The sequence below is a fragment of the Mastigoproctus giganteus genome, chromosome 7 (assembly GCF_048544385.1).
Source record: "Mastigoproctus giganteus isolate SK-2022 chromosome 7, ASM4854438v1, whole genome shotgun sequence".
NCBI lineage: Eukaryota > Metazoa > Arthropoda > Arachnida > Uropygi > Thelyphonidae > Mastigoproctus > Mastigoproctus giganteus.
The window spans coordinates 223344358-223360003 of NC_143581.1; the positions used below are offsets into that span (position 1 = coordinate 223344358).

The 15646-nt window shown below is 36.0% G+C and overlaps 1 protein-coding gene across 1 annotated transcript in view; it reads left to right on the forward strand.

Moving 5' to 3' along the window:
• Window positions 1–13475, forward strand: part of LOC150083721 (enkurin domain-containing protein 1-like) — a 43412-nt gene extending 29937 nt beyond the window's left edge. Inside the window, exons 5-7 of the mRNA XM_090378583.1 lie at window positions 1006–1163; window positions 12787–12923; window positions 13312–13475. Coding sequence (XP_090234709.1) covers window positions 1006–1163; window positions 12787–12923; window positions 13312–13475 — 459 coding nt within the window. The remainder of the gene's footprint in view (window positions 1–1005; window positions 1164–12786; window positions 12924–13311) is intronic.
• The last annotated feature ends 2171 nt before the right edge of the window (window positions 13476–15646 follow it).

A 15646-nucleotide genomic window follows, 5' to 3' on the forward strand; every position in this document is an offset into this window, starting at 1 on the left:
GGGGGGGGGGGAAATAAAAAAAAGAAACCAACATCGTAATTGGGTCTGCTGGGCCATGTAAATTCATCTTATGTAAAAGAATATGCTGTCTGTGATGCTAGTTGTGCCATTCGAACAGTAGAGTGTAAATGTGACATAAAGGTTGTGTCATACTGCTTAAAAAAGGGGACACAAATGCTATTTTTTGTGGCAATTAACAAGTTAAAATTGAATCAATCAACGGGCTATACTTGTAAGAGGCCTTGGTCAAGGTGGTCCTCTACACCTGTCAAAACAGTTACCAAGATGTACTGTACAATAAGGACTAACCCTCACCCATAGTGGCATTGTTTTACCAGCTGCAGGTCATGAAGATGTTCTTGTATCCAAAGAGCATGTGAAGGCACTTTGGATTCGAGGTCCTAGCTGGCCAGGCTCTTCGAGATAATGAATTGAATTAAAGTCTCAAATTTTGAGCAACTGTACTTAAATTTTCATTTCGGATCTTCAAATCTGCCTGGAGGTATGACCACCTCTGGACCCAGCAGCATGACTGTTTGTAGCTACCAGATTACTGAAATTGACTTATTGATGTCTTAGGTGTCGTGTTGACCATATTCTAGCATGGTTCTAATGTTAACATATGAGAATAAGTTGTAATCATGATGAAAAGTAGAAAATGGTAGTGACCACTGTAACTTAAAACAAGTGTTTCACGGTGTCATATCACTTTGAAAATGTCTCAGCTTTCTGGTTGTCTCAGAGTCAAAGAAGATGTAAATAAGCTTTTTTTTTAATAAGCTGAAGACAATGAAAAGAATGTATTTATAGCTAAAACTATGTTATATAAAGAAATTAATGGCACACATATCACAGAATTATGATATATATGACTAATATATATATATATATAATCGAAATATAATATATTCTGCTATATAAACTTTGATGATGATAAATATTGATATTCTTGTTCAATTATAAAAGTACACTGGAGTAAATTAATATTTAAAATTTTTGTTGTAGCTGAATCAAGAAAAGCTGTCAAAGGTTCCTGGAAGTATCTGCACACAGATCAGCTTGTCACGGAGTTCTTCTGCTTCAAATATTAGCAAAGGAAGAGATAAAAATAATAAATTACTACCAGTATTACCAGGTCATCGCCCTGGTGAAATACCTAAATAGTAGGTTTAACTAAATTAAAATTCCAAAACAGTAAACAACATAGAAAAAACTAATATGGCTTTAGTTAATAATTTATATATATATCACACACATAAAAGCTATAATCCAAAGTATTTGGATGCTCTCCTCTCTGATAAAGTAGGTCTTGACTTTTCACTTGCACCATATGAATATTAGCATTATAGTACAAGTAAGCCACAGACTTTTGCTGCACTGGCAAAAAAAAAAAAAAAAAAGAGAGAAAGAGAGAGAAAGTAGATAATAAAATACAAAACAAATTGTGCACTTTCCTCCTCGTGTCGGTAGTTATCTAGTTGACCTTAATTTCTTCAAACTGTTGCCATCAACTACCCACAGAGGCAACCTGTTCCAGTAAAAGCAGAAACATCTAAAAAAAAGAAGTCAAATGCCAGATCTGTCATTTTTCATGGCCACAAGTGCATTTTTTATCAACATGTAGAGAATTCTAGCACCTATATTTGCATAGTAGATTTACAGCTCACAAGCTTGGCATAATACCAGCTGAATATACTCAGAGTGGTATATTGTCATCATTCTTCAGCTGTAGAACGTTAGAAAGAAGTTCTGTAGAGCATGTGTTCTAACAGTGAAAGTGAAGCAAGCCTTTACTATGCTTCTTGAGGTTTGAATCAGAGCCATTAGTTGTGGTTAGTGTTATCAGAGTTTTGGACATTTCTATAGAAATAGATCCAATCCTGCATATACCAGCAGGCTAACACGCTCAGATTACCAAAACCAGGCCTATAGGCACCTGATATGAGGAAAGCATTCCTTGTTGGCATGGCTAAGTCAGCACCTCAATCTTCTTGAACATTTTTGTGATGAGCTGGAATGTCTAATTAGGGCATGACCACTGTACATCTTTTTAATGGTGCAACTGACAATGGCTCTGAAAGAGGAGTGGAACAATATATCTACTTACGAAAGGGATTTCCATGGAAATCCCTTTGGTAAGTAGATTTTTGGGAAGAACCCAGAAGTTTTCATTATGGCAAAGGTGGACCTACAAGTTCTTAATTTGCTGAATAAACATCAATTTTATTGAGAAGCACCAGTATCCAAATACTTTGTAAAGGTTAGTGTATATATATGTATTTAATTAAAAATAAATTAAAAGGAAAAAGTCTTTATTAATTTAATTTTGTGTGTATAGATAGTGGTTTATTATTCTTATTACAACATAGTGGTTTATTATTCTTGTGACAACATTTAATATGTTGATATATTTAAAATATAATAATTTTTTTTGTATTTTTTTGCACTTAATTCACATGGTGAATTACTGTGCTTATAATGTATTATGCCATCAACCACTGTCTTCTTCTTCTGGCATTATATGTTACATTAGCATTAGTAGAGGCATTTGATGCAAGAAAGCAAGCTTATGCAGCATCAGCCAAAAAAAAAAAAAAAAAACCCACTTCCACTTCACCCCTCTGTTCGTTCAAAATACCTGTCCAGCTGAGCCTTAAACTTATTTAGGCTATCAACTTCCACTACAAGGGATGGAAGTCTGTTCCACCAACCAACCACCCGCTGGCTAAAGGCAAATTTCCGCACATCTATCCTACATCTGTCTTTCCTCAATTCTGTGATTATTCTCAGGTGATTATTCTGATTCTTCCTCTAGCTCAGAATAATCACCTGAGAGGGCATAAATTCAAATTGAGGAAAGACAGTTGTAGGATAGACGTGCGGAAATTTGCCTTTAGCCAGCGGGTGGTTGGTTGGTGGAACAGACTTCCATCCCTTGTAGTGGAAGTTGATAGCCTAAATAAGTTTAAGGCTCAGCTGGACAGGTATTTTGAACGAACAGAGGGGTGAAGTGGAAGTGGGTTTTTTTTTTTTTGGCTGATGCTGCATAAGCTTGCTTTCTTGCATCAAATGCCTCTACTAATGCTAATGCTAATGTAACATATAATGCCAGAAGAAGAAGACAGTGGTTGATGGCATAATACATTATAAGCACATCTGTTATGACCAGGATTCTTTATTTCTCTACTGTATCCCTGTATCTTCCAATCTTAATGAAGGGTAGTTTTTCAATTAGAAGATCAACTTTCATTGTAGAACAAAGATATTATTAAACCATGTATAACTATATGGACATGACTTGTAGTTACACAAAGGATTAAAAATTGCATTTTTATAGTTGGAACTCAGAAATCAGAAAACAATGGAGGCAGTGATATGAAGACTAAAATGGCTGGAACATGTAAAACAAAGAGGAGAAAAGAATAGACTAATAAAAATAATTTACAACTAAAACTCAAAGCAGAAAAATATTGGAAGATACAGGGATACAGTAGAGAAATAAAGAATTCTGATCATAACAGATGTAACATATAATGCCAGAAGAAGAAGAAGACAGTTGTTGATGGCATAATACATTATAAGCACAGTAATTCACCAAGAACTGAGATGAACAGTTGGTTATGTGAAGTGATGTTAAAATTTCTGATACCATTAGTAGAGGCATACGATGCAAGAAAGCAAGCTTATGCAGCATCAGCCAAAAAAAAAAAAAAAAAACCCCTCCCATTTCATCCCTTCATTCGTTCCAAATGCCTGTCCAGCTCAGCCTTAAATTTATTTAGGCTATTAGCTTCCACAACAAAAGATGGAAGCCTGTTCCACCAATCAACTACCCGCTGGCTAAAGGCAAATTTCCGCACATCTATTCTACAACTGTCTTTCCTCAATTTGAAACTGTGTCCCCTCAGGTTCTTAGTCTGAGCAAGACAAAGAATCCCATCAGCATTCAGCTTGCTCAACCCATTCAAGGCCTTATAGACCTCAATCAGATCACCTCACAGGTGCCTACTCTCCAGGTGTTGCAATTTGCAGAACTTAAGCCTTTCTTGGTAAGAGCTCCCCTTTGTTCCCCTCACCAATCTTGTTGCCCTTCTCTGTACTCGTTCTAGCAACTCTACATCCTTCCTAAAATGAGGTCTCCAGACCTGTACACAGTACTCTAGGTGTGGCCTGACCATTGCTTTGTATAACGGGATTATCACCTCCCTGTCCCTGCTAGCAAAATTCGTATATATCATTGACAAGACCCCATGACCTGCCCTGGCAGCCCATTGCACTGCTCAGTGAACAGTGCAACGGGCCACCCAGTTGGTACGTTTCTCTTCGGTTATTGCTACCTATATGCAGTGCTTTGCATTTGCCAATGTTAAACTCCAGTTGCCATTTCTCAGCCCATTTTCCCAACTTATCTAAAGTTATGTCATGTTGAGCACTTTGGATAGTTTCACCTTTTATTGACATTGAAAGTAATGGGAATTTATCTGTTTTGCTTTCTCATGGAACTGTGCTTTGCATAGAAGGTCATGTTGACATTCTCTGTGGGGGGGCCAGTAAGGTGTTTTCTTTTGCTGGTTGATGTTACGATTAATATTTTTGTCATAAGTGTGCCCCAGCAGCACTCATAGAGCTGTTGGTTAATATTTCAATGAAGCATAACTTTGCTTTAGCAGAGAACAATCAAAAGAAACTTGTCAGAGCAAATTGCTCACATATCCCTTTGTATAAGGCAATGGTCAGGTCATACCTTGAGTACTGTGTACAGATCTGGAGGCCTCATTTTAGGAAGGATGTAGAGTTGCTTGAGTGAGTACAGAGAAGGGCAACAAGATTGGTGAGGGGGAACGAATGGGTGGTCTTACCAAGAAAGGCTTAAGTTCTGAAAATTGAAGAATCTGGAGACTAGGCACCTGCGAGGTGATCTGATTGAAGTGTACGAGGGGATATCAAAAAGTTTGTACCCTGACCTAGATAAAACATCAGTAGGCAGATGCCGTTTTTAATATAAGTTGTCTACATATTCAATAACTAACATTAAATTTCATTCCTGTAGGTGATTGTACACCAGAGGTGGAGCCTGGAATCTGAGGAAGGACACAATGGTTGATGAAGTGGAGTATCAAGCAGTGATCAAGTTCCTGCATTTGCAGGGCAAGAAAGCTCAGGAAATTGACGAAGAAATGAAAACTGTGTATGGGCAGAATTGTCCATCCTGTGACACTGTAAAAATAGGAGTTCCAGTGCAGTCGTACAAGTGTCTTTGACGAGCCAATAGAAGGAAAGCCATCAACATCCACAGACAGTGAGACGGTTGCAAAGGTTGAGCAGCTGGTGCTGAGTGACAGACGTGTAACAATTCATTTCATTGCAAATGCAGTGGGAATTAGTTGTGGGTCTGCCTACAGCATTTTATATGACCATTTGCACATTTCTAAGATCTCCACACGATGGGTTGCATAATTGCTCATGCCTTTGCAGAAGCAGTGGTGAATGCAATGTTCTTGCTAACTGTTGGATTTGTGTTATGCATATGTTGAACTTTTTTGATTGGTTGGTGATAAATGACGAATGCTGGGTGTACCAATATGATCCGGAGACGAAAGACATGTCGAAGCAGTGGAAGCACACCTCCTTCCCACCTCCCAAAAAAGCAAAGTCCACTCCATCTGTGAAGATGATGTCCGTGTTTTGGGACACAGACAACAACATCAAATGTGTCCATCTTCTGTTAGACATTGCACTGGCTCACACAGCCATTGCCCAGTGCGGCTTCGAACTACTGCAGCACCCACCCTATTTTCCTGACCTAGCAACGTCAGACTTCTTGTTTCGAGAAATGAAGAAACCATTGCGTGGATGCCGCTTTTTTTCATCTCAGGAAATCATCATTGAAGTAGAATCATGGTTTCAGGCAAAAAGTGCAGACTTCTCTAATTAAGGCATTAAACAACTGATCCATAGATGGGAGAAATGTTTTACTATACATGGAGAGTACATAGAAAAGGATTAAAGTTCCTGTGAAGGTTCACCTTTCTAGGACTATTATTTCTAGCTACCCCCTCGTATAAGACCTTGAATGGGTTGAGCAGCTCAATTCTGATGGGATTCTTTCTCAGATTATGAACCTGAGGGGACATAAATTCAAATTGAGGAAAGCAATTGTAGAATAATTGTGTGGAAATTTGACTTTAGCCAGTGGGTAGTTTAGTTGATTGCTGGAAATAACTTCCATCTGAAATTTTGGAAGTTGATAGCTTAAATAAATTCAAGCAGGAACTGGACAAACGTGTCGAGGGAATGGATGTGTGAAATTTTTTTTTTTTTTTTTTTCCCTGATCCTACTTAAGCTTGCTTTCTTGCATCACATGCCTGTGCTACTACTACTACTACTATATCCATACACTCACTTTCAACTGCCATCCACTAAGGTGGATGGCAGTGGAGAGCGAGTGACAAGTCTACTTGTGATATTGCCCCCCCCCCCCACAGTCTCAGACAGTTTTGAATTCTATACAGTGGGACCAACTGATGTTACCAACAGCAAATTCTAAATGGGAAGCATTCGAGGAATTGATCTTGAACGCTACTAGGCTTTTCATACCAACTAAGAAATACTGTTCAAGGTTCAATTTTAAATGGATGCCATATGAATTAATGACTCATGGCAGAGAAGAAAAATGCATGGGATGCATATAAATTATCAGGAGACATGGACGCCCGAGGTAGATATAAGCTAGTCTGTAATCAAGTCACGAGTGAGGTTAGGCATGTGAAGGCAGATTATGAGAAATCTTTGGCAAAGACTACTTTACTTATATAAACTCTAGAAGGAAGGAGATGAATCAGGTTGGTCCACTTGATATCGGTGGTTTGAGTGTTGATGATCCTGTTCAGATAGCTGGCAAACTGAATGAGTATTTTGCATCTACATTCAAACATGAGGAATTCTGTAGAGAAGTGGAGGACAGAAGCTTAAAAGAAAAGGTAAACTGCAGCCATTATCAACCCACTGCAGGATGGAAGCCTCCTCAACAATTCATGTTGAGGGAAATGGACCATAATCTGCCACGACCGTATTTAGCAGTCAGGGGCTTGAACCCTGGTCTACTCAAGTGGCGTGTGCTACTGCACTCACGCTCCTGACCACTCGGCTATGGAGGCACTTACTAAACTCTAACAGGGAGTGTAATGATTTTGTAATTTTTGTAATAACTGTGAGCAAAGAGTAGGAGAAATTGTTGAAGTTAAACATAAGAAAGGCACCTGAGGTGGATGCGGTCTATCCAGTTATATTAAAGGAGGTGGCAAAGAAAGTAAGCAAACCCTTAGCCATAATTATGAGAGCATCCTTGGACTCAGGGGAGGTTCCCACAGACTGGAGATGTTCAAATGTATCCCCAATTCACAAAGGTTGACACAAGTAATTACAGACCTGTTAGTTTAACTTCTGTTCCAGGGAATATAATGGAGTCACTGGTTAAAGAAGCATTGCAGGAGCATCTAGGCAAGGCTGCAGTAATATTTCAGACACAGCATGGGTTTGTTAAGGGAAAGAGTTGTCTGACCAATTTGATTGGATACTATGATGTGGTCACAAAGGAACTGGATGCAAAAAAATTATTTTGATATCATATACTTGGATTTCAGGAAAGCTTTTGATACTGTTGCACATGGAAGATTGCTACAAATTGGAGCAGTATGGCATTAAGGGCAAGTAACTACAATGGATGAAAGGGTGGTTGAGTGAGAGAAGAGAGAGTGGTAAGCAATGGATACTGCTCTTCATGGACTAATCTTATTAGTGTCCTGGGTGGGGTTCAGTGTTGGGCCATTGTTGTTTTGTATACTTATCAATGATATTGATGAAGGTATATCATCTCCAAACTTGGCTTAATGTCCAAGTTTGGAGGTGATACAAAGGTTGGCAGGGTTATTAATGACAGTATGCTATTTCAACAGGATCTAGAAAAGGTGGGCTGAAGTTTGCTGATTTGCTGATAAATATGATCCCAGGCTAATGTTTCCAAAAACTTCTCTTTTTCTTCAGTGTCAAATTATAAAACTCCAGTGAGAAATATCCCTTCATATCCTTAGGTTCTAAATATTTGTGTTTGAAAAATCATTGGTTGTGGCTACCTTCTTTTTCTTTTTTTTTTTTTTTTTAAATATAGTGCTTTTATTGCTGCCATGTTGCAAGTTAGTATTTGTAATGGCCATATGTGCAAGGAAGTCTAATGCTTATGCTGCAACAGCTAATAAAAGAAAGAAAAAAATACTAAATAATAATAATAAAAAAATTAAATGAAATAAATAATTAATATATAATAAAAGAAAAGGAAATAGACAACCTATATGTTTCCCTCCTCTCATAGGTAACTTATTCCAGTAATTTATAACTCGCTGGCTAAAACAAAACTTCCTTCAATCCACTCTAAACTTCCTCACCCCCCCCCCTCTCTGAACTTGAATTCATGGCCTCTAGAATCATTTATAGCCATGAAAATTTTGTCCTCATTCATTTTACCTTTTCATCTCAGAGCCTTAAACACCTCAATCAAGTCTCCTCCAAGGTGCCTACTTTCCAAGCTGAGCAACCCACATATTTGATGCCTTTCATCTTATGGATGCCCTTTTGCCAATCTCACCAGGTGAGTTACCCATCTTTGAACCTTTTCAAGAAGCTCTGTGTTTTTTTAGATGTGGCCTCTATATTTGAACACAGTATTCCAAGTGTGGTCTAACAATAGCTTATATAATGGGATTATGATGTCCTTATCTCTACTAGCAAAAGCAAATGTTCAATAAATCAGTGATAGGACACCATGGACCTTCCTTGCAACCTCTCTACAATGCTTGGAGAACTTCATGTATGACTGTATTGTAACTCCCAAATCTCTTTCTTCCACTACTGACTTTAGTTCAATTCCAAGTGTATAAGTTATTTTGGGGTTACTGTTCCCCAGGTGTAAAACTCAGCACTTTGCTTGATTAAAGCAAAGCTGCTACTTTTCTGACTATCTCTGAAGTCTCCTAGGTCACTCTGAAGAAGCTCTGCTTGGCACTGATCATTAACTACTCTAGCAATCTTTACATCATCTGCAAATTTACACATCATGCCCTCTATCCCTTCATCGAAGGGATAGAGGGCATTTTGTTATTTATGAAAATAAAAAATAACGGTGGTCCCCAATACTGATCCCTGGGAAACTCCACTTCTTACATTAACCCAAGTTGAGGAAAAACATTTATCACAACCCTCTGCCTCCTGCCCTGATGCCACCTGCTATCCATCTAAGGATTTTCCCTATGATTCCAACCTGTTCCATCTTATAAAGAGGTTCCTAAATATTACAGTGCCAAAATACTCTTGGTAATTAACCTTGTATTATCAAAGCTTATGTTTTTAAAATAATTGCTGCTATTACAGACCTTTTATTTTTGCTGTGTTAATAGTATTGTTGTTAAAGGGGGAAAAAATGGCTGAGAAATTTTATTATATGGTTGTGCTATAGTTAGTTAAAAGGTGGGGATTAGGGCTTACAATTCCTGGATCCCAGGATCTCGAATGCCAGGATCCCGGTCATTTTTTCCGGTATTGATACAAAAAATACCGTTTTTTTTTTGTACTAATTTAAAAAAAATAATTGTTTATAGTTTAAACACATAAAGGTTATAAAATCACCTTTATGTGATTATGACGTCGTTATCTCTACTAGCAAATGTTCGATAAATCATCGATAGGACACCTTGCGACATTGCAACCTGTCCACAATTCTCGGACAACTTCATGTCTGACCGTGTCGTAACTCCCAACTCCCATTCCTCCACTACTGACTTTAGTTCAACTCTACCAAGTGTATAAGTTATTTTGGGGGGGTTGCTGTTCCCGAGGTGCAAGACCTTGCATTTTTCTGAATTAAAGCATAGCTGCCACTTTCCTGACCACCTCAGAAGTCTATCTAGGTCACTCTGAAGAAGCTCTGCTTGGTGGTGATCATTAACTACTCTACTGATCTTTACATCATCTGCAAGTTTAGACCTCACACCCTCCATCCCTTCATAGATGTCATTTAAGATAATCAAAAACAAGTGGTCCCAATACTGATCCTTGGGAAACCCCACTTCTTACATTAACCCAATCTGAGGAATAATCATTTATCACAACCCTCTGCCTGGTCCCCTCAAGCCATCGTGCTATTCATCTAAGGATTTTCTCTGATTCCAGCCTGTTCCAACTTATAAAGTAACCACTCATGTGGGACTGAGCCAAATGCTTTGCTGAAATCCAAATAAACAATGTTGAAATTATTCTCTAAATCCAGCTCACGAGTAACCTGTCAAAATGGCTAACCAGATTTGTTAAACATGATTTTCCCTTTACAAAACCATGCTGTGTATCCTACAGAATTCCATTTCCTTCTGAATTCCACCCTTGATCATTGCCTCCGTGATTTTCTCTACTACTGAAGTTAGACTGGCCGGTCGGCAATTTCCTGATACATTCCTAGAACCGCCTTTATGTTCCAATTTACACCAATCCAACAGAATCTCTCCTGTCCAGTGATGCTCTCATAACTAGCCTTAATGGTTCAGCTCACTTGCCACCTCCTTTAAGATTATAGGGTATATGCCATCAGCTACAGGATCCTACTCGCCTGTAGGCGCGAAAGTTCTCATTGAATAATCATTCGAAATTTCAACATTAATTACATTTTTTCAACTTCACTTCCATAATATCTCATTGACACAAAGTGTTTTTTTTATGTAAATATCGATGCAAAGTAACTGTTGAGTTCATTTGCAACTTCAGCTATGTTATCTAATTCAGTACTATCCCAAGTCCATTACATAAGGGTCCAATCTGATTTGTCCTTCTGTTCTTTGCATTTATATATGTGAAGAATTCCTTAACTGCACTCTTTGCTCCCTTCTTTATTTCTTATCCCCACTCTTTGCTCTCTCCCAGACTCAGTAAAGATACTGTAGTGAAAATTATACTTTGCTTAATAAAACGTCTTTCTCCTTCAGAAAATGATGAACATAATTCAACCATGGAAGACCAACATGGAACAGAACATCAGTGTGTTGTGCAAATTCTTTCCAAAATAAGAAATTGCCTGACTTCAATGATATTTTAAAAGATGAACTTGAGTCGGAAATTAATGAAATACTTTTAACTATTTTTGCTAAAAAAGTTGAAAGCCTAGAAAATATGGACTGAAATCGTTTATGATTATCTCAGTACAATAGCACCATCCAGCATAGAATCCGAAACGGCATTTTCTGCTGCTAATCAAATACTGTATGTACCAAAATTAGATCCTTTTTAAAAGATCATACTATTGATTGCTTATATTTCTTAAGAGCTCACTTTATTCGGACAGGTAGTGTGGATGCATAAACATAACTAAACTTTGCAGTAACAATATGTATTTTTTTGTTTTTAGAATAACTATTTTAATGATTTTTTCAGAATATTTATTATTGCAATAAAAGTTTATTTAAAACATGAATTCAAGTAATTACAGTACTTGTTTTTTTCTTTACTTTATTGCACCTAATTGTCATCAAAATTTATTGAGAAAAACGTGTGTTTTTGGAATACCGATATCCCAGTTTCATAATAAAAATGCTGAAATACCGGTATTAAGATTTTGACTGGTATTGTAAGCCCTAATGGGGATGGTTGTTCGTCCTATGTACCCGCTTCTTTTACAAAATATATGTTTTGGATCTTGTGTGTGTGTGTGTGTGTGTGAGAGAGAGAGAGAGAGAGAGAGAGAGAGAGAGAGAGAGAGAGAGAGAGAGAGAGAGAGAGAGAGAGAGAGAGAGAGAGAGTTATAGGATTATACGTTGCTTGAAATTAAAGACTGAGGGTCATCATGAACATTGTCTGCAACACATTGATCCACAATATTTTAAACATGTTTTGCAGTTTTAATTGCCTCATATTTTGGCTTTTATCTATTTATCATACACTTGCGTATGTACCTATACACAGCTAATATTCAACACTGCATGTACCAGCACATTAACAGCATTCTTGACATTTGTGTATAATATTCTCTCAGAGAAAGAGATTACAATTGGACATATAATTAATTATAGGACAGTCCAGTTATTTTCCACGTACGGTAGTGTTAACATTGAAAGAGTTAAAATGTTTCTTATGACCTTAGAATAAAGAATCATTATCTGTGTTTGAGCATTCTTTGACTACTTTGTTGATCAATTTCACTTCTTCACGTTTTTTCTTTAGCATATTTCTACAGATCATTCTGTTTTTTTTATTTTTTTTTTATTTGAGAAATACACAAATCACTGAATTCTGTCATAATAACAATAATCTTCATTGTCAGAAAATAGCAAAGGCTGGACTCTGTGTCATCCATTTCACAAAATCTCCTGGATTGTACTATATCATGCCTCTTTAACACATCGTATCACATTCTTAATAATAAATTCATTTTGGAATGAGCAGTGGAGTATGATTTAATTTTCTGTTGTAAAGCTTACCGACTATTCTGTTATATTGTTCTTTAATTAGTGGGAAAATGTATAATACTATATTTTTCCACTAATTTCTTTAAATAATGATAACATGCATATAGCATTGTACAGTTCAATGAAATTGCAAATTATTTTCTGGAGTGTATAAAAATAAAAGACAATAAAAGACAATTTTTATTGTCTTGAAAGTTTTGCATGTTTTAGAATACTAAGGAAAATGTTTTATGGTATTATGGCTCTGACTGTGTAGGTGGTTAATTTTATTAATTATAAATTCAGTCTGGTAGAAAGAAAGAAGCAGTGGATGGAGGAAGAAGAAAGACGAAAAGAAGAAATTCAAAAAAATAGTATTCCAGCTGGGTTTACTTTATTAGGTGATGAAGAACGGCAAGAGACCTTGCAATTGCTCAAGAAAAGTAAGTTATACATATTTAATATCAAATAAATTAACTGCTGTCACTTATTTATTGTTTAAATGCCTATAGGAAGACTAAAAAGTGAAGTAAATGACAAAAAGTGTATAGTTGATTCAGAATAGTTTTTTCTTATTTTGAAAAAATGGGGATGGGGGCAATATTATTTATGGGATGACTGGATATAATCTTTCAAAGAATTCAGTTTTTGGATTTTTTTTTGTTTATTTTAGCAAATTGCATCTTTGATTAAAAAAAAAAAAAAAAAAGAAGAAGAAAAAAAGCTTTTTTGAACCATTTCTTTGATCAAGTTTAGAAAACATTGACCATTTAATTTGTTTATTTTTGTAAGCTTTCAATAATTCAAGCACAGCATCTTTCTTTTATTCAGACCAGGCTGAACTTCTCCTAAAGTTATCATCATTGCCAATTCGAAACGACACACTGAGATTAAGACAGAAAAAGGAAGAGCTTGAAAAGCAGCTAGCCAAACTGGAAGAAGGAATAAGAATATTTTCGCGGCCCAAGGTCCTTATTAAGAACGATATCGAATGAACCAGAGTATGCATGTGTGTGTGAGTGATTAAAGAACTAGCGCTGCTTACTTGTTAAAATAAGAGTTTGTTTATATGCAAAGAAGTAAGTGTTTCTGGATTACTACTCTTGCATATTAGTACAAAGATTTGAGAATTATACTTTGTGAAATGGTTAACAGAATTTTTTAAAACATGTTGAAAGTAAGCATCAGCTGTTATTTTTCTAATTGATGGGAGCATTTATAAGGTGAGATATTTCTTGCTTTTATTGTAATGATATTTTAGTTTAGAGTATTCTGAAGTTATCTATGAAATTAATATTTATCGATGCTCTTTACTGTTAAAATTAATATCATTACAATATAAATGTGTCATTATAATCATATTTCATGTACTACAAAGTTTCTCTCTGTTAAGAGTGGCATTGTGGTGATTATGGAGATTTTTTATTATTTTTTTTTTATTATTATTTTTTTTTGGGATGGTGTATGGGGGAGATGATAATAGTAATAGAGCATAGTTTTGTTACACAAAACTATGTTAAATGATTTATAATAGATCATGCCAAAAGGATTGTCTTGAGAAATATCTTCTTCCTGTTTTGCTGTACTGTAATATTTTTTTGTCCACAATTTTACACCAAAGCATATTTTTATGCCTTTTTGACATCAGATTTTATTAAAAACAATACTTTTTGAAAAGTTTTGTTTTTAAATCCTGAAGCTAGATACTTCTTTTTTTGACTAAAGAGATGTAACTACAGACATGTTGAAATCAGGTGTTTTGAATTGTAATGTTTAGAAGTTTTTAATTGCAGCAATCTTTTTATCTTATAGTTTAAACATTGCACTGCCATAATAATGAGAAGTTATGGATTCACCACAAAGGTAAATTATATTAATTTTTGACTGATAGTATTTTAGGAGTTCATATTAGATTTGTATTTAAACTATACAACTTATGGTTACCTTCTGAGGATATATTGGGTTCTGTAAATTCTCTATCCATCCTCAGAAATGGTGAAACATATAAGAGTAATGACTTCATCATTAGCAGGTAAAAAATATATATATATATTTTGTGGAATTTGTATTCAAGTCTATTTTATCAACAAGCTAATTTTAGATTTTTATGCAACTGTTAATACAAGATAAACTTAGATCATTATATTTAATTCAGCTTGTTTAAAGTGAGGCCATTAATGTGACCATATTTAGTTATTTGTTATATATATTTTTGTATAAAGAAAAATATATATAATAAATACAATTACTATGTTATTGTTAGTAGACTTGTAACTTAGGGAACAGTGAATACTTGGGTAGCTGTTGCCTTAGTATTCTTCCCTTAGTGCTAACTCTGAGACCATCAGAAGCCAATCATTGTATATATTTATTATTCGGATGTTAGTTCTGCTTAGATGTGCTTGTGTTTTCAAATTTGTTTTGCCTGTAGTAGGGCCAAGAGAATACTAGAGGTAGGGGGCACGTGTGTATGTGTTGGGGGAAGGGTGGGGAACGATAAAATAAACTATTTTTAAAAGTAGATTAATTTATATTATATGACAGAATATCAATGAATATAAGTACTGTGTGATGCAATAATAATTATATAATTTTTGGCACCTGTCTTCACTGTATTCACATACAGAACTGTTTGTTTGTTATTTGGTTTTTAGGAGCATTAGCAACTAAGGCCATATTGCTCCAGGGATATGCGGTGGTCATACTCTGACCTTTCTGCATCCTCCGTATTTGGTGGTGATGGGCTCGAACCCCGGTCTAATCAAGAAGCGTGTGCTACGCACTGCTGCTGCTCCTGCCCACCTGGCTACGGAGGCGCCCATACAGAACTGTGAATAATTGCTTTTACCTTCCAAATCCCTTCCAGGGTTTACTTCTAGGTACAATGTGGTTAAAGTTGATTTAAGTTGGGAATAAAGATCCTTAAAAGAACTGGCTGCCCACATTAACTGTTTACAAAATAAAATATGAGTTGCTTTATTCTAAGAAAGAAGGGGACATGGACAAGAACTTCTTGTAATCTGTTAGCCCAGCTTCCATTTTATGCCATTTGCATTGTTATTGTTTAGAGCTGGTGTTACTTGCATATCAACATTTAACATTTCTGAGTTTAATTTAAATGCATTCTGTTTTTTAAAAGAAAGTTACAAATAATTTTCAAAAATGA